The sequence below is a fragment of the Tribolium madens genome, unplaced genomic scaffold (genome assembly GCF_015345945.1).
Source record: "Tribolium madens isolate multiple individuals breed KSU strain unplaced genomic scaffold, Tmad_KSU_1.1 Scaffold_97;HRSCAF=244;Tcas5.2_LG3a, whole genome shotgun sequence".
Classification (NCBI taxonomy): Eukaryota; Metazoa; Arthropoda; class Insecta; order Coleoptera; family Tenebrionidae; genus Tribolium; species Tribolium madens.
In genome coordinates this window covers 10,567,742-10,590,302 of record NW_025401069.1, presented here as the reverse complement: position 1 = coordinate 10,590,302, position 22,561 = coordinate 10,567,742, and the positions used below count along the sequence as shown (strand labels likewise).

At 33.2% G+C, this 22,561-nt stretch overlaps 1 protein-coding gene across 1 annotated transcript; it reads right to left on the bottom strand.

Moving 5' to 3' along the window:
- Positions 1-7,981: 7,981 nt before the first annotated feature.
- Positions 7,982-20,008, bottom strand: LOC123014706. The gene is made up of 2 exons (XM_044413947.1): positions 16,698-20,008; positions 7,982-10,887 (listed from the first exon to the last, which is right to left on the bottom strand). Exons 1-2 carry the CDS (start codon positions 19,856-19,858, stop codon positions 10,830-10,832), a joined length of 3,219 nt encoding a protein of 1,072 aa, XP_044269882.1. The 5' UTR covers positions 19,859-20,008; the 3' UTR covers positions 7,982-10,829.
- Positions 20,009-22,561: the final 2,553 nt, after the last annotated feature.

Sequence of the window (22,561 nt, the reverse complement as noted above, 5' to 3'; positions counted from 1 at the left end):
TTTTTTAACATTTCTTTTTCATGTTTCTGGTGTCTTACCTTACATGGTATTTTTCTCTGGGGCGCGAGTTCTGGCGCACCCTGTATAATATGTCAAGTTGGCACGACATGCCATTTTTTTGTCGCTCTGTGTAATATGAAATATTTGTTAAAATAACAAAGAAACTGCAAAGAAGAGAAAAAGTGTTATAAATTTGCCCAACTGCCAGTAGTTTTTCAACATGAAATAAATCATTTGTTGTTTTGACGGTTTTGACATAGACAGAAGAATTAGAGGTGGGATTATTCTGATGTTCTTTAATAAAAAAGGTCACAGCAATCCCTAAATCGATTAAAGTAAAAAAAAATTGTTTAAAAACGGCATAAAGAGGGCACTCATTCTTTAAAATAACTCATGGCTACATCACTCGTTTTTTAAACTTGAATTCGTGCTTCAAGACTGATCTTATGAAATATGTTTTTTAATAGAAAAAAGATGAATGATTAATGATAGGGAAGAATTTTAAAATAAGTAGGAATAATGTATTTAAAATATCAGAATATAAAAATCCTATAATGGTTGCAAAATAATTCAGCGACAACACATTATTATCATTATTAATATAGTTTAATATTAATTAATATAGTTATTAAAATTTTATTCTTATGTTTTAAATTTAATGTTTCTAATATTATGATTATGAAGAACACACTGCAGAGGGAATTTTGATTATTTACAATTACTTCATCATTTTTATCAGTGGTTTTTTTAATGATGCCCTATGCAGACATTGCAGACTGTAATAATGTTCTGTTAAAAAAACTAACTTAAAAACTGATGCTAAAAAGATTTTGCAGAGATAAGCAGATATCGTTAACATCAGATCAAATTTTTGATTTTAGTCTCTGTTTTTATTTACTCAGTTTTATTGCATTTGACTACAATATTAATTATTGAAAAAAAAAACATTAAAAACTGACGGTAGAATTATAACACGCAAGAGAAACAYAAAAGTTCGAATTAAGTTACCGTGAGTTGGAAATCGCCTAATTAATTTATTACATCTTTTTTGTTATTTTATAGTACATAAATTATGCTGTTATTACACGTAAAAACTTAATAAACCGCACGCAATTATTCCTAAAAAAACGTTTTGAGTAGCTGACGAGTCCAGTCTTCATTCTACCGATTAAACCATCACCAGTTATTAAAAATTGATTCCATTAACTGAGGTAATTTGTCTCATTGAAAGTACAAGCAATTAATGAAAAATATTCTATCGACCAATGCAGTAATTTAAGTGGAAATCACGTCGATATCGAAATAATCCTTTGTAAATAGCACGTCTAAAAGGAAATTAAATTCACGACATTAAAACCTTCTAAATGCGCAAGTAGTAAAGTTGTAATTACAAGTTATAATAAAATAGTTATTAGACTTTGACGTTGTTGGCTGTACTCGTAAAAGCCTTATTAACACGTATGCTGAACATGTTACGAACAATCGTCCGAGCAATAATAAAACTTAAACAATTTTTCCAGTTTAACCCTTTCGACGAATTATTAAGAGTCATATTTATGAGTTCACAGGTTCAATCATCAGAGTTTACATCCCTCGTCAGCCACGTTTAAGTAAATTGCAAAAACGGCACAAAGGCACGAAGTCGCTGTAATATGAGACAATGTTAATAAGTTTTATTAAAATGTTATTAAGAAAATTGGGTATACAGAAATCGTTTCCTTCAACATAAAAACCTATTTTAAAAATTACTTAAGATAATGAATAAGTTTTCGACACCACAAATTTGCTTTTATGAGATACTTGATATTATAAAATATATGATACCTTCATCATAACTTTGTTACCAAGCTGTAGGTATGTTTTACTTAAAGTCAATAATATGTATCTGAATCCAACCACGTATTTCAGTCTAGACGCATAAGTTACAGAATCTGCAGTGAAAGTTCATGAACTTTCTGTTGTATTCTTGTTATAAATTATTTTTTCAGTTCGGTGTTAGAATAAGTCTATTCCAGCACCCAAATGACGCCATTTGAGTGCTAGAATAAGTCGTTGGCGTTAATTTAATTTTAGTGACGGATTTTCTTCACAATTCATTTGCAAATGATGTGAAAATAAGAATTATTTTTATTTTTTACAGCCGCCTAAAATAATTCCACATAAATGTCCCCAACAGTCACAAAATTCTCTAGAAAAAAAAATAAAATTTTTGTTTTCTAATTTATAAAATGATATATAGTGGCAAAATAGAAAAAATAGTATAAAGTATTTGTTGCAGAAGGTTCTTCAAGCACTCATTTGTTCCTCAACTCGCCGCTACGCGGCTCGTTTCGGAATTTCGATTTTGTGCTTGTACCTTCTTCTTGTACCTTCTGCAACTTGTACTTTAATATACTATTCTAACTAAAAATTTCCAAATAATCACAAATGAGCAAGGATCTTGCATTATAGGTATTATAGACTTGTAGAGCGTTTACAAGGGTAAAATTATATTATTTGAGCCATGTAATATAAGGAATAGAAAGCAATCTTTGTCACCTTCAAGAGGTATGGTTCGTATTATGCAGGATCAAAGTAAAAGGGCCGCTTGTACTATTATTGTGGTATTAAGTTTCAAGACGTGACGTTGTGAGTGGGATACAGCTTGTTTGAATAATCAACGTTAGTGGTTTTGACAATAAAAGCACATTGATGCCAAAAGCCAATGCCTTTGCATCGATACAACTCTTGCTTTCAAAAGCATTTATGTAAATATTTCGGTTTTCACACTTTTCTTGAATCGAATTGAAAAGCGGCTTGACTTTATTCACGTTTGTAAATCCCAAAAAGATTAAAACCAATCACGACTCCCTCTTGACAGAGGGGACTTGCTGTTTTGCTTTATGTTGGTTATTGTCTGTAAAGTGTTGACTTTGTAGTCTTGCTTAGTCTAGAGCAAGAATAAAGCCGTAAAATTCATGCCCGAGGCAAGAACCTCTTGATCATAAATACACAATTTTCGACAAAATACTGAAGTTAAAGCAGCAATGAATATTGTTATGAATAATAGCCCAAAAGGGACATCAATACAACGAGGGGCCGTTAACTTGAAAAAAATGTTCCAATTTCAAAAAATTTTACCAAAATTACAGTAATTCTAACAATCCATCATATAATTCCATTGTTTTCAGATTAATTCTATTAATTCCAAATTAATTTCTGCAATTCTATAACTTAATTTTCGTAATTCCAAAATTAATTTCGTAACTTTAAGAAATTCAACGTAATTTTGAAAAGAAATTATTTCGGATAATTGCAAAAAGACCTCCAGTAATTATAGAAAATTCCAGTAATTCACAAATAATTCTAGTAATTCCAAAAAATCCAAACATAATTTTAATATTTCCAAATACTTTCAAAAAATTCCAGTCAATGCTAAATGCACTGAAAAATATTTTTAGTGCAACACCCACTTTAAATATTATTAGGGTTTCTTATTTATGTATTAATTTTGAAACGTTTTGAAATGAAGCTAATAAAGAAAACTGTGCGTTGAGAAAATTTATTATTATTATTTATTACTAAAAGAGTGCTTTAATGACATTGTTTTTTAGAAAAATCAAATTGAAATACTTCAATCAATTTATCTCCTAGATTTGAAATAAATATTTTCTCAAGCGCGGGTACAAAAGGGGGGGGAGGTAGGCAAAAGAAGTAATTACCCCACTCAGCAAAAAGATCTGTATACTTTTTTTAATAGTCAAGTTAAAATAGAAATAATAATAAAATAGGTTTATTGAAATGAAAAACGAATAAAAAAAATACAGCAAGTGCTGAAAGTGACCACCATTTTCCAAACATCTTCGACACCTTGTTTGGTCAATTGCCCACTCTGGTAGAAAGACTGATTTTGTAATTTAAATCGAAGTTCTCATTTATTTGTTGTTATTGAATATTTTATTAGTTTTGTTGTTTTATTAAAGAAGTTTATAAATTTGTTTATTTAGTTTTTTATTACCATTATATTTAATTGTTTATATATTTTTTTTTATTTGGTCACTACTCACTTTTTTACGCCACAACACAGGTTCCATAAGCTATTGTTATTATTAAGTCACAAGTGAAATTCTGTAGGCATTTTTACATTCATTATGATTTATTCTGCTTTAAAAGTTTGGGGGAATTTGGCTCTCAATGCCCGCCATTACAGTAATTGCTTTAATCCATTATTGAGTTTGTCGTTATGAAGTGTTCGGGGCAATTCTCTATAACAGAGATAAATGTTTACAAAAGGACACTTAGGTCCGAAAAACTGGTTATGGGCATATTAATGCATTTTTAAATTGCAAATAAAGATGAAATCGGTTGATAAAGAGTGAATAATGGGTCAGAAATCAGTTCGGGTTGTAATGAAATTCGTATGGAAGTTTTAAATCATTTTATTATCCGCTAGTTTATGTATGAGCTACATTCTAAAACTATAATAATTGTTCTTTGGTTTGAAAGAAAAATTCATTACAAAAATCAATAAATAATACTTAATTGTACATATTTTAATAATTACAACAACTATAGTATCGCTATTAAGCGCTCAAACACCATATTTTTCTTCTACAAACAAATTTCACAACGTGGTTTTTATTGTCTACACTTTTAATACTTTTTTAAAGTAAAAGCAATTATACAAAATAATTTTTTACGATATGTTTGTATACATCCAAGAGATGTGTCTCACAGATAGTTGTTTTTTAACGTTGATAAAATAAAATGAGACGTAATACTGCAACTTGATAAAATAAAATATGTACAGAAAAAATATCAACAAAGCATTGCGCTAAAGACTCTCCTGAAATTATTTAGGACCTAAGTTATTACAATGTTAAGAAAGTAAAAATAAGATATTTCTCGAATGGCAACTAATTCAAGTTATCTTTCACAGTTTATTTTTTAGAAACAATATTTTTCCAATTCTTTATTAAACTTTGAAATCTGCTAAACATTTTTCTTTAAGTTTCAGTTATAACAATTATATAAAAAAGTCAGATGAAAATTTGGAGAGGGCTACCAATTTCTTTATCTACTTTTTACTTAAGACTAATTTTCATTTACTTTATAAAATGTTTCGATCAAAGTCGCTTCAGGATATGCAAAGCATACAATATATATATATTTTTCTTGTAACTATGAAAATCATTTTATGTACAAAAGTCGAAGACTAAATTTTTACATGAATTTGTGATTTTTATATAAATATATTGCTAGATCTAATTCTCTCAATCAAAATTGTGAAAACGAACATGGAAAAGTTACAGTGAAATGCTATGTGTAACATTACAAACCAAAAAAATATTGCACGTAATTCTAATCAAACATAACAGATACTCGCAACGCAAAATCAAACTCAATAATACATAAAACATACACTTAAATTTATTAACAACATTTACATAACATTACATCAAACATAACATTAGTCCAGACATTTATATACTTTTATATACACAATATAAATACAAGATACAATATTTTTACATTCAGGAACATTTCTTAATAATTGTAATAAGCGTGGAATGTTGTATATATGTAGTATATCATCAATTTCGAGACAAATCCCATTAATGTCAACAGAAGCTACCAACAAATCGCTAATTAATCTSATTTACTCAACTAATTCACGCCGAAATCAACTAAAAGAAAATTATCATAAATTATTCCGACAAGAAGTGTTAATTTCTTGTCCCCATAGCTGTCTTCCTTACAAGAATACCGCCGCATTTTTTCCACTTCAAATTCATCGTGTCTAACTTGAATATTATTGCGTGACGAAAACCTAATTACGCAGACGTAACGCTTTACTTGTTACCGAAATGTAAATCATATGTAAAACATTATCAGTTGCTAATTGGCCAACTGTAAAATTGGGTGATAACAATTTGAACTTTACTGTTGAATAAGTAAGTTACAACGGCGCAGATGGCAAATGGAAGTTTTATCACCAGTTTTTGACTTGCAGCACCACATTCGAGATAAAATATCGATATAAAATGACATCAATATTGATAAAAGTGTAATGTAAAACTRATGGATTATCCAAACCGCTCAGAAAACAGAATTTTCTTCACCATACATCAAATGTTGGCTATAATGAYGGTGCATTACATTGCTGATAAATATTMATTTACAAATTGCTTCAGGTAAAATATAGAGACCTATGTATTTTTCTCAAATTAGGTACTTATTAGGTTTTTTGAGTTTTCCAAATTTTGTTAATAAAATGTGTCGTTTGAGTGACCTTATTAGTCCTCAGAGCGAAAACTCAGGCAATAACTTGAGATTAATTTGTTTTAATGATTGCAGCAGTTTTCCGATTTAATGCCACTTCGGTTGACTAAACTCCTGCCAATTATTTTGGTTAGTTTACATTTGCCATAACAGTATATAAATGTTTATACAATTAATGTTCAAACATTTACATTACCATTTGAGCATAATTAGGACCGCTTTCAGCCTGTTAAAATCATTAACGACCATCAGCGTTTTAAAAATTCCAGAATTGATTGCAATGTGAGTACGAATTTGGATTAATAGAGCGTCTTGTATGTCGACAATCTAGGCCGCGTATACAGAATTAGTGAAAATAGAGTTCATGGAGTGTTTTGACCCGCTCTCAGTACACGAGCTCCAAACAGTTGTATGTATTCGAACAGAAAGTGCAAAGATATTAATTAAAATGTAGGTTACGTTTGAATTAATTGAAATTGTTCGAAGCAAATGATTTCTTTTTGCATGGTCTGAGWGATATTTGTACCGTTTAGCGCACTTTATGGCTTTGAAACCGACTTTCGATCGCCATTAACTTAATCTATTTAAGATTTTTTAAAAGCGATGAATAGCGAGCTTTCAGGACGAAGCTCCTTATGCCAATTTCCACTAAGCGTCTTTCCTCATTTTTATACTCTAATAGGATATAGTACACGTTGTGACCCACATTCAGAGCTTTCCCAGTTTCTTTGTCAAACTGTATCAGTAAGCAAATGTTGTGTGAAGTGAGATTTTTTTTCTAACTTCGCRAAAAACAAAAATTCCATCACTTTCAAWCCCAACAATCGTTTTTCTCRTTGCGTCAAAGAGAACAATACCTGGCTTGGAGTTGTTTTTTATGGGGTTATTGACTGGTGTAACACGTCAGGTGTCAAATTGTGAATTGTTTCGAGCTTTTATCGATGGATTTACCACAATCATGTAAGAGAGACTGCACGTGTTAATCACATCCTTTCAAGATTATTAATTAATCTGGAAGTTAAACAGATTGCACTTCCTCACCTGTTCGAGAAAAATACAATTTTGTTTGCCAATTTTCCGCCAGAATAAAATCCATCAATTGCTCTTTTATAATTTAACTTCCATGCAAATCAGGATTGTGGGTGGTTGTCATGATTTGAAATAAAGATTAATTTTCTTTAATCCTATTAAATTTTGATTCAATCAGACCAAAGCGGATCAAAATCATGGAAAAATCCTGTTATTTTCTTAAAATGTTCTCAGAAGTTGAGTAAATTGTAGATGCGGTTGGTAATACTAAAAAATCATCGTTGTCTAATATTACAGTTGTACAATATACAGAGTGTTCCGTTGTTATTGTTACAAATTTAAACAGGCAATAGAATTTTAAGACAAATGTTTCCTATGAACATGTATCAAAAAATGCCACGAAAGGAAGCTACACCCCCTTAAAGGGGAGTGTCTTTTAATAGGCTTTTTCCAATATTTCCGAAACCATTTAAAAAAAAATACAAAATCTGGTACAGATAACCTTTATACACCTAAACGAATACAAAGAAAAAATGTTAAATTTTTAATTAAGGGCTTCCTAAACTGGGTGGGTTTAGGGTAAAAAGTACTGTAACTATTTTGCCTCTGGTTTCTTGCCACTTTCAGCAACAAAATTCAAATTTCATAGTTTTTTATAAAAAAAATACTTACCTACGGATTTTGACTAAAATCATCAGTTTTAAAATTTATGTTATAGACCATAAACAGCATAAAAATTAAATTCGTTTTACAGTTTAGGAGGCCCCTGATTAAAAATTTAGACATTTCATCTTGGAATTCGTTTAGGTGTATCAAGGTTATCAACTGTACCAAATCTTGTAATTTTATTTATTCTGAAATATTTAAAAAAATCCTTTAAAAACGCACCCCCTTTTAGGAGGTGTAGCTCCCTCACAGAGCATTTCTCGAAACATGTCTATAGGAAACTTATGTATTAAAATTGAATATTCAATTATCTATTTAAATTTGTAATAATAAAAACGGAACATCCTATATAAAAGTAGCAAGAGAGAGGAGTTTGTGGTCCGGTAATTTTTTTTTTACCGTGGTTTGCAAACTCACGTACAGGATATTTCGATATGGTTGGAGGCTTTAAAGATGGAGAAAAAACTACGACCAGTAGTGACGATTAATATGAAGTTTTCGTCAAGTAAATTTTGCTATTCTCTTGACTTAATAATCTTAAACACTGGGAAAAAAATAATAGTTTCTTATTATGTGGTTCAATTTTACAATATATGATTTTAATAATTGTAATAAGTTCATAAAATTTATTTCAGAATCGATAAAAAAGATAAATCATTTACAAAGCAAGAAGTAACTAAACACTTGTCCTCGTTTTTTAAGTACCACCCATCGCCACCAAATCCCATTAATTATACGACGAAAGTACAGTTTGTTGACACAATTGAACACTTCATTTAGGTTGTAAAATACCACTAGAATGCTTTTTTAATATTTTTATTACAAACAAATCGATAACATTAATTATAGTTGGCATAATATCCAATTTAGAATCAAGATCTAATCTAATGTTACAATCAATTTGCATTTTTAAGTCATTCAAAAAACTGTCGTAGTTTCTTTTTGTTCATTAATTAACATTGACAATTACTCTGCCATATTAAAAAAAAATATACACAATTTATGCAATTACCATAATTATGGCAATTAGCAATATTTGATATAGAACAAAAGAGAATGAAATTCTAAAATGGGTGAAAACATAAATAACATATTTGCTTTTCGCCAATTATTTATATTTTTTCGATAGTATCGTTGAAATTTAAGTTAAATTACCTTTACCAGAAATCACTGTTTTTGATGCAAAATTTGAAGGATTTGTGTGCCTAACTTGATAAAGTACGCTGTTCTTCTAATCAATTCATCAAGCTTGGACGACTTTGTTACCAGATTTGCATAAAGAAATTTGCTGTTCGATCAACGTCGCGCTGTTTTCCGGAATTTCGTGATAAAGTAATAATTTGTCAAAAATCACATCAACAAGTCAAATTCTTAATTTTCTTAGTTTATTTTAAGTGCTTTTACACGTTACCGAAAATACCTTTTTTTGAGACAGAAACGATAATTTATTTTTTGTGTATGGTTGTTATACACTGGGTAGGTCCAATGAGAAAATACAATAGATCATATTTCATTTTCTCTAATGGGGGTTTACACTGTCTTAAAGTGTCACTCTTTATTAACATATGGTTTTATTCATCTTCCCACTTTCTCCTCAACGAATATTTCACGGAGGTAAATGCAATCAAAAAAGATAAATAATGGTGTCTTTATGCTTTCTAAATATTTTAAAATCATTGATTCTGGGTGCGAAATTCGTAAAATCTTTGGGTCGTAAGCATCTGCTGAAATTCAACCCCAAACCATTTATTGTGGTAAAATTGGCGTTTTGAATTCGCGAAAGAAGTCCCAAGTGCTCCATTGACACGGTGAATTCCCCGAATTGGAGCAAACAGCGAAACCACAACAATCCGGAATTTTCGAGGTGAATAAAGACGAGTTCATTAAAACATTTATCGAGCCCTGCAAACGCACTTTCCTGAAACAGTCAGGGAGACATCGACCGAGTAAAATCAATACCGCAGCCATGCAGAGTTTGAAACGGATGGAAGCTAGCAGGGTCATGAGTTCACCTCGACTGAAAGCGGAGGTTCTAAATTTAAACGAACATTGCAACCATTCAATTTACAGCCTGCTTCCCTTTATGCACAAAAAAGCAACTATTTCAAATGCTAATTTGTTATTAACACTTCACTAGGTGTTTATTTTCGAAACACCGTTGTCTTCAGCAGGAAGTTGACGCTAATAGAAAATGTACATTCAGTGGGCGGCTTACTATTCACCTCCAAGGAGCCGGATTTGTCACATACCATCAACTGAATTAATTTTATTTGAGGGCTTTACACACCAGCTCAGGTAACTAAACAAACAACCAAGAATTTGAAGATAAAATTTGAGGTTTTTATCTAACCAGGCGAAAAAAATGAGACAAATTAAAAATAACAAGTTTTCTTATCAGTCATGAGGGTACCAAGCGTTTCAAAACTAATTATACACCAACTAATTTTAAAGTGGTCATAATCAATTGAGGAATCAGATGCGGGCGTCCCATGTCATTTTGAAAATATTACAGTAGTAAAGTTTCGCTTTAATTTCGAATAGGCAGCGCCCTTTTACCGTCAAATCTGAAATGGAAATGTCGCAGCGTTCGAAAATTGTATGTAAATGCAAAGTAGTAAAATTACAAATTCTAATCATCGATGAAAATGAATTATTAATCGCACGTACGTTGATTTAGGTGCGAATGGATTGTTATTGTTTTTTGAGTAAACGTCTAGCAATTTGTTGGTTCACATCACGGTAAAGTAAATAAGAAAGAGATTGAAACAAACCTATTTGGAAAAATAGTCAAAGTCGAACCCTGTGAAGGCAGCATCGTTATTGACGCTTTGGTACGAAGATGACCTCCATGTTGGTGGAGGTTGAAGCCGATGTTATTCTCCGGTTGCGGTCACGGTTGTCCAATTCCAAGGGCTGTGGTAACCCTTCTGACTGCAAAGAAAAATAAATTGTTAATAAAGCGTTTGCTCAAACTAAAAGTTTCGACGCTGTAATTGCAACAGCTAAATTACTACCGAAACTCACATTAAAGTAATGGCCAAAGCTAACCGCACATTATATTAAATGCGACATCTTATAACAAGTTCGTGCCGCTCCCACAAGAACAACTTTAAAATGATAACAGCAGATAGCGATAACTTTAACTCAACAAGAGAAAGGGAGCTTGACTGATGCAATACAAGTCATTTTCATAATTTCTGAACGTTTAACGCTGGAAACGCATGCACAAAACAATTACACAAGGCGACAAAAAAAAAGTCATGTCGTGACAACTTGACAAATTTTATATCATTTTGTTCGTCTCAGTAAGACAAATCAAATGCACTAAAAAAAAATTCAAAAAGTCCACATACTTTGAACTAAATATTTTTTTTCTAATTTAAATCAATTTAAAATACTTTAACTTTAAAAAATCATTACTCAATAACTATTAGGCCGATTTCCTTCAAATAAAGAACATTCTAAAGGGATGGACTTGCCCTTTAGAATGATATGCAATTTGAAATTGAATATTGGCAAACTGTTCGAAGAAGTTCGAAGTAAATCGAAGTAATCTAAGAAAAACCCTACGAGTAATTTTTTTTTTCTTCATCACCATCGTGTAGAGCATCTTTTTATTAGTAAGAATCCAAATTTTTAAAATAATGTACCGAGTAGTTTTCAAGATATGATTTTTTGAAGTTAAGGTTTGCTATTCAGGTATTGCGCCATATAGAAGAAATGCATGTTAATCTTACTTAAAATTGCATTTTTATAAAAGTATTTGTTTTAAGGCTCTTCTTTTGCTTAAAAATGGTCAATTGCATCTTCTTTGTTCTAATTAGAATAAACAAAAACTGTTTCTTTACTTAAGACAAACAAAGAGTACCTGCGTACTAATTAAAGCAAATAAAGAGTTTTTTTGTTCTAAAAATAATCACTGATCATTGAGCAAAAAGGATCTAGAAGTTTAAAGCAGTAGCTTTAAATATAAGAACAAATCTTTTTCAAATTAAATGACTTTCCATTCAGATTCCAACTTGTTCACTTTGTTCTAGCTTTCTGATCTTTTTTTTTGAAAATGTTCTCAGCAAATGCTTTTTCATCACTTTCTACTGACGTTGAATGCAATAAGTCAGCTGCTTCGTGTGCAACTGTTATCACAACAACTACTACCTACAAGCTAACTGAAGCTAATCGTAGAATGTACCAACAAAATAAATCGGTGACTTATTGCATTTAACATCACTCGAAAGTGATGAGAAAGCATTTGCTTAGAACATTTTCAAAAAAACTTCAGAAAGATAGAACAAAGTGAACAAGTCAAAATCTGAATAGAAAGTGATTTGATTTCAAAAAGATTTGTCCTTATATTTAAGACTCGTGCCTTAAACTTCTAGATCCTCTTTGCTCAATGATCAATGGTCATTTTTACAACAAAAAAACTCTTTATTTGCTTTAATTAGTACGCAGGTACTCTTTCTTTGTTTTAAGTAAAGAAATAGTTTTTTTTAATTCTAATTAGGAAAAAGAAGGTGCAATTGAACATTTTTAAGCAAAAGAAGAGTCTTAAAACAAATACTTTTATAAAAATGCAATTTTAAGTAAGATTAACATGCATTTCTCCTATATGGAGCAATGGTTGATTAACAAACCATAACTTCAAAAAATCATATCTTGAAAACTACTCGGTATATTTTTTTGAAAATTTGGATTACAATTAATAAACAGATGCTCTACACGATGGTAATGATGAAAAAAATTTACTCGTAGGGTTTTTCTTAGATTATTTCGATTTACTTCGAACTTCTTCGAACACTGTTCGAAGAAAAGTTTGTCAATATTCAATTTCAGATTTTACATCATTCTAAAGGGCAAGGCCATCCCTTTAGAATGGTCTTTATTTAAAGCAAATCGGCCTAATAGTTATTGAGTAATGATTTTTTAAAGTTAAAGTATTTTAATCTCATTTAAATTAGAAAAAAAATAATTTTGTTCAAAGTGTGTGGACTTTTAAAAAAAAAAAATTAGTGCATTTGTTTTGTCTCACTGAGACGAACAAAATGATATAAAATTTGTCAAGTTGTCACGACATGACTTTTTTTTGTTGTCTTGTGTTATAATGCTGCATGTAGTATTTTGTAAAAAAAAAACAAAAATTTAAACAAACCATTGAAAATATCAGTAATCATTATGATTCAAAAAATGATAGATACATAAATATTGTTCTACAAGTGATTAAAATTAATGTATTTATTTCTGTTACACGTGGTATAAGCGATTGTTAAAAAACAGTCACCATCGTTTTTTACCTTTTTTTCGTGGTAAAAATCATAATTTTCCCTTTTAATACAAATTGCTTTATGCCTCGCCGGAACATGCAATAGTGTTGAAAATGAATATATCGATTCAATTATTTCCCATGACATGACTTTTAGTTGTAAGCTTATTTGCACTCGACAACATAGCTTACAAAAAACACATCAAAGGCACAGAACAATGTTGGAAAAAAGCACAATAACGTGCCCCATCCTTTGAACACTCCACTTTGTGCGTCGAAATGAATTGCAGCCATCGTATTATACTTCAACGATTAAGGATTGTCGTCCGCAGATTATAATTTTCCGTTGAAAAAAACTGTGTTCTATTCGCTTAACATATGCTCTTGTTGTTTATTTTGTGCCGGACTGTATGTCGGAAAAATTAAAATTTATTAAGTGGATGTAGTCAAGGGCACAACTCATCCGTTCGTCTCATTTGTGATTAAATTAATTTAAGTAACTTATTAAAAATGAGTGGTGGCTTTAAATTGATTGACTGATCATAAAAATGTCATTAGGAAACGAATTGCGTTAAATTTTATAATAATGAAAGACGAATAGTAGGTAATACTTCATTCCTTAATTTCATAAACTATTAATTTAATTAAAGAAACCAGTAGCGTTACGAGTTTTGTCCTCTTGTGTATAGTAAAACACTTGATGTAATAAATTTTGTATTGTCTGTTTTAAAGGTATCTGCAATATCTTTGTAATTTTAATGATACTTAATTGCAAAATGCACATTATCTCTTAACACATCGACTCGAAATGCCGCCATTCAAAAATATTAACATTAACTGTGCCATAAATTATAATCTCACATTTATGGAAATGCTTAAATCCATGTTTTGTCTTTTTTCGACTAAATACCTATGTATAAAATAAAAATTGTTTCTTATGGCCTGACCACAAAATTTCTAAATAAAAAAATTTTTTCTTGTGAAAATCACACATACAGGGTCAACAAAAAGTATGAAACCAAGAGTTCCTTTCTTACAAGAATATATATTTTTTTTTAGGTGCTAAACAGTTTTTTTATGGCAACCCATTATGACAATTTTTTTAGTCAAAGATTATGATCTAGAAGTTACAACTATCTAAATAAAATCGTTTTGCGCCAGTTTTGCTATATAACGTTCCAAATTCATGACGAAGATCTTCTTGCATTTTGCATATAACTTTAATAATCGATAATCGAAATATTTTTTACAGTCTTTACAGAAAGGTTTTTCTGTAAAATATCATAGGTATTCACAGTTAAGAAACAGTTTAAATTTAAAATTTTAAATTGTCCTTTTACTCGAACTGATAAATTTCTTTCGCTTCAGGCACCCGCCATTTTTAGCAAGAAATCCGTTTTCTTTACGACAATGTTTCCATAATTTATGACTTTAATCAATATTCTATTTGAGAAGCTAGAAGACTATGCAATTAACAATCACTTAGGAAATATCCAATTAAGTCAAACTTAGCCAAGCGTGGCATTTCTTAAATTTTTCTAAATTCATTTTATATAGTATTTTCCACTTTTCAAGTCTTGAAATACAAAAAATCTTGTAAAAATAATCGTACACCATTGCCGATCCATTTGCCAACTAGTGCCAAACTCTTGTTATGTTTACGGAAGTTTTTTTTGCTCCAGCTGTCCATAATAACAATAATTATCCTAGAATAGCAATAATCCGAAACGCCTGAAGGTGAATGATCGTGTTTACCAACACTGAACTGCTATTTCAGTATTTATGCACTGAATTGTTTCAAGGTTGTTACATTAGCACGTCAAATGTAAATTGTACATGAAATCGAAGAAACCAATCATTTGTTTATTTAATAATCGCTTTTACTCCAATCCTGGTGATGAAAACTTATTTCTATTCGTGTTAAAAGTCCTCGTCACAAAAATTTTGATTAACGTAAATATTGTGTAAACAGCTTCCAAAATAAAACAAAAATTTACAAAAATATTGCACTACACACTTTAGACTAATTTAAAAACAACACAATGGACTTGATATCGGTGGTGGTGATAAGAATATCAGCACACTTATCAAAGGAATTTGTGTGATTTTGTGTACAGTTTTGTGAGGCTGTGACGATAATTAAGTCAACTATTTCGAAACACTAATTCCATAAAATAACAAAATTTTCATATTAAAAATCGTGTAACAATCACCAAATAACGTTATTGTAAGAAAAAAATACGTATAAAATAAATCATGACGTGGATATAGGATATAGTGACTTATATCGTTAGTTGTTATTTCCTGATTTTCAACGTTTGTGTTTCAAGTTTTTAAATAAACCCATCGATATACGAGTATGATCTACTTAGTTTTTACTACTGCAATAGTATATTAAAAAAAAGTGTTATAAAGAGTCTCATTGTGACATGAAAATCAGAGAGAGGTTGTAACACGGGTTTTTTATACCATTTTTTCTATTGAGCGCTTTTTAAATTAAATTTATTATTACATTTGACAGTTAACAGTGTCACAAAATACCCATTGTGACTCCGAAATAGAAAAAAATAAATGCAGTATTCCATTTAAAAAGACACAAATTGATATTTATATGAATCCATAGCACATTTTTTTAAAACGAATTTACCTATGCCCAAGAGTTGTCAACATCACTTATTTATTTCCGTTAAAATTTAGTTATTTATTATGCAAATCGATAAAGAAATTGTTTATCTACGAGTGAAAAGGTTAAGTTTACGAGTGAAGAAGTCACAAGTGGACTTTTTTCCCGAGTAGATAAACAATCTTTATCGTCGTGTATAATATTTCGTTTTATTTTGTACTCACCTACCAGAATTTCTTGAATATAAACAGTAGATAAAAATTACTTTATTTCACTAGACGATAAAAGACTACTTTATCTACTGAAATTAGTTGATAAAAACACTCTTTAACATTGAGTACAAAATAAAGTATCTAATTTTGTAATAAAGTTTGTCTTTGTCAGGCAATGTAAAATAATGAAATTATAAATTTAGTTAAAACTGCAATTCTTGGCACTTTTGTAACTGTAAAAAGCTTCAATAAAAACATGCTTGCATCTAATTAATGTACTCCGTACTTTTAAGCTACCGTATKTTTAGAATTCAAAAACTTGTAAAATTGAAGAGGTTTTAACCAATTTGAACATGCAATCTCACTTAATCGTCGAAAGCTTTCATTTCAACAGACTTCAACTTTTGCTTTACATTCCGCGATAAAATCACAATAGAAATGCAAATTTGTAATGTATTTACCACATAAATTTTAATAATGCAATATGATAATCGAGATAAGCATGAAAGCTATTAATATGATTACGCTGCATTTTCAAAGTAAACATTCCAAATGTCAAGAAGTCATAGGACTACACAATAATAAACGAATAATTGCAAGATATTTTCATCGATGAATGGAAAAATTGCTAATAGAAGATACTTACTTCCCGAAAAGCGGATGCCAGAGATGCTTGTGTGCGTCTTGCATTTCTTCGACACTGGCCGTCGTGCTGCCAACTTCGGGGACGTCGTCATACTTTAACAACTTGGAAGCGTTCGTTGGATCGATCAGATGCTGTTTAACCTTCAGTTTACTTGCCGGTGCCGTTGAACCAGAAAGATCAATAGGCTGTGTGTGATGTTTGGAGAAGTCAGCAGAAGACTTTTCCTTCTGATACATGGTGGCAAACGACTTGCATGAAACTTTCTGTTTGTGTTCCTGTTTCCTGTCGTCACTTTTTTGATGATAGAAATTCGGAAAGTTGCTCGATTTTGATTCGAACTTTTGCTTGTGTAAATACGAATGTGAGGGCGGCTTCTGTTGGTTAACCAGGTTTTTCTGACCGAAGAGGGGGTAGTGTGGTATCTGCAAATTCTGTTTGCTTGATTGGTATGAATTGGGGATGTTCAAGAACGAGTTCTGGAACGGTGTGTTGTTTCCTGGAGGGTAGAAATTGTTGGGGAGAGTCTTGCTTGATGGCTTGGGGTTGCTTAAGTGGGGTTTCGCTGATGCAGCGAAGTTTAGCTTGTCCAGGTAATCCCTGAACGAATTTTTCTGGTTTATTCCCTCGAAAGGGATTTTAGGTCGCAACATGTTGGCTTGCATCATGGCTTCTTGCCACATAGACAGTTCCAGAGAGTTGTAGTTCATCTGGGGTTGTTGCATCGGAAAATTCACCGGAGGTGGAAATCTATTCGCACCAATTAGATGATTCAAATCCGGGACTTGGCCCGGATACATAGGAAGCGAATTCGACAACATCTTCATCACTTCCGGGTTGTTTCCAAACGACATGGCTTCCAGTTGATTCAGGTAAGGCAACCAAATCATTTGATTGAAAGCTGCAGTCGTGGCCGCGTCGATATCGCTGGCAAGTTCGTTGAAAGCACTCTTAGGCTGAGATTCTTGCACCGTACTCAACAACTTGTTTACAGATTCATCCAAACTCTTCTTCTTTGGCTGACTTTCCTTGACTTCCATGGTTTTCTCAAGCTTTTTACTTGTGACTTTTTCCGCATTTTTCTCACTCGCACTTTTTAAATCTTTCAGATTAAACGATTGGTTCTGCTTGAGTATTATCGTTTCCAATTGTTGTAAAGTAATAACCAAAATGTCTGGATCTTGTAGAAGATGCGGAAAGGCTAAAGCTTCCGGTAATCTTAATTCCGGTCTTTGCTTGAGTAATCTCGGAATTTCGCGACCTGGGTTCGAAATAATCTGACTCAATCTCTCCTTAGGTACCAACATTGGATCAGGAACATTTAAATTAGTGTCGTAGAGTATCTGTCTTAACTGTGTTAAAGGATCAGGCCCTGAATCAGTCTTTAACAACTCGAGTAATCTTGGGGTTTCTGGAACATTCGTTTTTTCGGTTGTTTTACTTTCTTCGGCTTTAGCCAGTTCAATATCTAGTAGATTCTTCAAGGTGATATCATCAGATTTGAATTTTTTATTCGGAGGTTCGGATTCGTCTGTTCTGTTTTTAACTTCTTCGGAACAAGTGACAGTTGGACTTGCTGATTTTCGACATTTTCCTAAATCGAGTGGTTCTTTTTGTTTAATTATGGTCACTTCTGAATTGAGAGCGATTTTTTGTGATGACGTTGTTAGAAGAGATTCGAGGAACACTGATTTACTCTTGCAATTGGCACTGGTAGAGACAATGTCAGGGGAGGGTGGCACTGCTGGGATTCCGCTTGGTTGGGGTGACTGAATAGCTTCGGAATTCTGCGAGGGTGGTCGAGGTGTTGACGATCGAACCGGTGATGAATTCTTTGGGACTGTCAAATCGGTGGGTTGCTCGTCTGAGACGTTATTGCATTCATTACTGTTGTCGTATTTTGGTTTCAGGGATAAGTCTGTTGGTTCGTCTTCAGTTGGGGTTGAAGATTCGACAATATCTTCAGATGGTTGCGGTTCTTCTGGAGGTTTGGATGGTGGTTGGTTTTGTTCAGATTTGGTTTCTTCGAGGAAATTTTCTAATTCATCAGGTACAGATTTGTAATTATTTTCATTGATATCACTCGAGAAACACTCAGCTTGTTTGATGTTATCAATTTTGGTCTCGTAGTTTGATAGAGCTTCAGCGATTTCGGGACATTCTGGACTTCGAAGGGATTGCTCTAATCTGGTGAGGATGTCGTCCATCGCTAAATTATTGTCGTCGTCTTCTGTGTAGTCACATTCTTCTGTTTTGGGTTGGTCGTCAAAGTCCTGTTTTGAGGGTGTTTTTGAACAAGATTCAATAATGTTGTTAATGAAGTCTTTTTGTTCGTCGATGTCATGGTTGTTGTCTTTGTTCCATTCTCCGGATTGCATGTGTTGGTTGAACTCGAATTCGGCGACGGCGAGAAGATTATCCAAGGGGCTGACGTCACATATTTTATCACTGCACTTTTCCGGAGCGTGCGCACTGTCATTTGTAGTGTTTACAGTCGGGGGGCTCGGACACTTATTGGGGACGTGAATTTTGTGGGACGGCAGATGGGACTCGACGTTGACCGGGGAGCTCCAGGTGGGCGAGAGCGGTCGATCGTCGTCCTGGAAGTCGTCCACCTGCACGGCGGCGGACCGCCTCCGGACCTTCTTGCGCGACTTGCGCCTATGGTGGTGGCGGCTAGCCTCCTTCAGAGCGGGTGCGAGGGTCTCGGTGCGGGGGATGGCACGCCAGCCCTGGGCCGTCTTGGTCAAGAGGATGCGGTTTCGCTTGTCGTAGTCCTCGCATTTCACGTCCACGATGCGGGTGTCTTCCTGTCGGACCCACACGAAGATGGGGTTGACTCGCGGCGGCCTCTCCGGCGACGATGGCGGCGTCGAGGCGTGGGGGCTGTGCTTGCTGCGCGACCGAGTGCTGGTGGTTCGGCGGTGCTCGCGGCGTCTATCTGATTTACGGCGGGACCTCGCTTTCCGGGACTGCGGCGGCTGTGGGGCGGCGCTGGGGCCACGTGACTGCGCCGTATCGATCAGCTCGCAAGCTTGGCGCCCCGGCCGCCGTGAGCGCTGCTCGCCCATAACCTCGCAAGGGGCACACTCCCGGCGCGCCCGGGGGCTCTTCAGCAGCGCGATGGGGATGAGGTCGGGCACGGGGGGCAAAGCCCCGCTCATCTCATCCACCCCGCGCGATCACCTCAGTGCCCCCATGGCCCGATGCGTTCGCACCATCGTCACGAACTAACCTCAAAACTGACACAATTACACGGAATCAACACACACTACACACTTCGCTTTACTCTCGAACTAAACACGGCAAGTGTTCTTACGCCACTATGAGAATCCGACGAGGACTACCGAACGAACGCACGAACTTACTCGGACAGAGTTCTCTGACGTCAACAACTTAGGGGTTTAGAAATTTGCTTAGAGTTTGTTGGCCCAGAGGCGGAGCAACGAGGCGGGAACACGCCTACGACGCTGGAATGATGCGCGAAGAACATGTCCACCCGGACTAAGGCGCCTCTACCGACGGTGAACGTTATCATCGTTTAAGAAATTGTAACCTTGACTGCTACATCGCGGTTGGCCAAACACTTGAGGGGGTGTAACTAGAACGACTAAAGATATTCAACAGTCTTTTAACTGCATTCCAAAGACGAGTTTTGCAATATGCAAACTTTACAAAGCGAAACAGATGAATATAGGAAAACAAAACGCTTTGTTTTAAACTAAAAATACAAGTACAAATATAACAATTACAATAATAACTTTTTTACCATAGTTGGCGGAAACTATGAGTCTGTTGTGAACGGATCACAATTTTTAATACGCCCATCGAAGTGTCAAATGTGAGATTAATATCTTTTAATACGATGGTTGGTTTACAATCAAATTTTCATGAATAGTTTAGACTAAAAATTTATCAGCAGTATCGTAAGTAATTGACGTACTGCTATAAAAATATACATTTACAGGGTGTTATGTAAAATTCTTGTATCTACTGTATTTATTAAATTAACCACTCAGAAGCATTTTCTTAAAATTTTTAGTAGGTAACAAGTATTTTCTGAGACCAAAAACATTCTAATCTTTTTTTTTTCTTTCATTGTCACAACAGTTGCGTCTATAAAAGCAAAAATGATTACATAGTCAAGAGTAAGCGAATCTGCACCTGGTTTATAAAGAGATGTTTGAAAATGATAAAGCAAACTTTCAACTTTTTTAATCAAAATTGTCAAAATTTATACTTACCTATTGTTACTTAATTCGATTTTTTTTCTTTTCATTGGTCACATTCTAATAAAAAGTGTAACTTGTTGGAAATGTAAACAATTAAAAAGAAAATACCTACAGTTTAACTTTAACACTCTTGATTGAAAAAGTAATTCCTTGAATTTCTTCAATTTTCATAGGTAACACCCTGTAGGTATACGTATACCTACAATAACTCATAAAATTTTATAGAAATAATATAATGCCGGCAAAAATAAAACCATAATACAAAACAAGGTAATAAAACGACGATCATACGTAATAACGCACATAAAACGATATATTACAAGATTCATGTGACAAATACAATGAGATCAAAAGCTAGCATAGAAATAAAAATAGCTAGAGCATAGAAAATTTAAAACGTAAAATAAAACGTCATAATGATAACTGCGAAATGTCCAATAGATTCGAACATGCGACAGATTTGTATGGGTAAACACCAAAAGTATCTATGTAGTTTAAGAATGTTTTGAATGCTTAGGTCAGTCACGGGTGGTTATTTAAATTTGGTGTCACAGTCGGCGGTGATATGAGTGTGTTGTGAACGAACCACAATTTTTAATACGCCTGGCTAGGTGTCAAATGTCCGATTAATAACTTCGTGGATAGCTTTGACGCCAATTTAAAAAAAATAACCGTTAGTTTAGTTTTCATAAAACACACGAACTGCAAGCAACATATACGTCCTCAACTAGAAGGACTTTTTGATCGCTTTGTATTGTTTTCTTTGCAATTCAGTCACACTGTACCTAACTTAATAAAAGATTACCAATTTCGTCTTTAAGTAATTCTTTCCAAGCAATTTAAATTTCTTGTTGGAGCTGAGATAAAATTATCAGAAAAACGTGATATTTTAAAGGTGTTATAATTCTTATGTCCGTATAATTTTACCTAATCATTTACCTAATCATCAATATATCAGCAAGAGAAAATACCCAACATTTCGATTTTTATACAAAATATGGGTAGGTGGACATGTAATGGACTAAGTGTTTCCGGACGGAGTTGGCAACATTCGTGTTCTATAATTGTGAGGCGTCGTCAATTTTCAGAATGTTACCACTAATAACGAGAAGAATTATTATTTATCATGCAACGTAAAGCACTAAGAAAATTTTTACACAAATTGCATACACGTTAAATTAATAAAATGACTCCCATGGCACAAAAAATGTGGATGCGAGAGAACTCTATGCATCACTTTAGTCGAGCTGCAATGCTGCATAAAATTGAAATTGCTGACTGCATGCACAAATCGAAAATTACCGGCGTTGTTAACTATGACGGCTCTTCAGTAATCAACCATCACTCCAAAGGTGTAATTTAACACTCGACGACTTGAATTCAGACAAAAATTTATTGAGAAAAACAGTCACCTGTTAATTCGAGTGATGCTCAGTCATAAATTAAAACCCGCAGTTTCCGCATGACCAAGTCGGAAGCAATAAGCGCAATTTCTGCATTAATTAATCTTCCAATGACGTTTCAAATTTTCAACATATACTAATAATTCAGGAGTTTTTCTTTCAGTACGTATCAAAATTTCAAATCCTGCAATTGGTTCGTGATGTAATCAAATAAAAGTCAAAGATAAATTAC

Bases quoted from the DNA above. Each gene is read 5' to 3' on its own strand.
- LOC123014706 (XM_044413947.1), bottom strand. From the start codon at position 19,858: ATGAGCGGGGCTTTGCCCCCCGTGCCCGACCTCATCCCCATCGCGCTG. The intron at 10,888-16,697 runs GTAAGTATCTTC...TTTTCTTTGCAG, and splicing joins TGGCATCCGCTTTTCGGGAA to TCAGAAGGGTTACCACAGCC.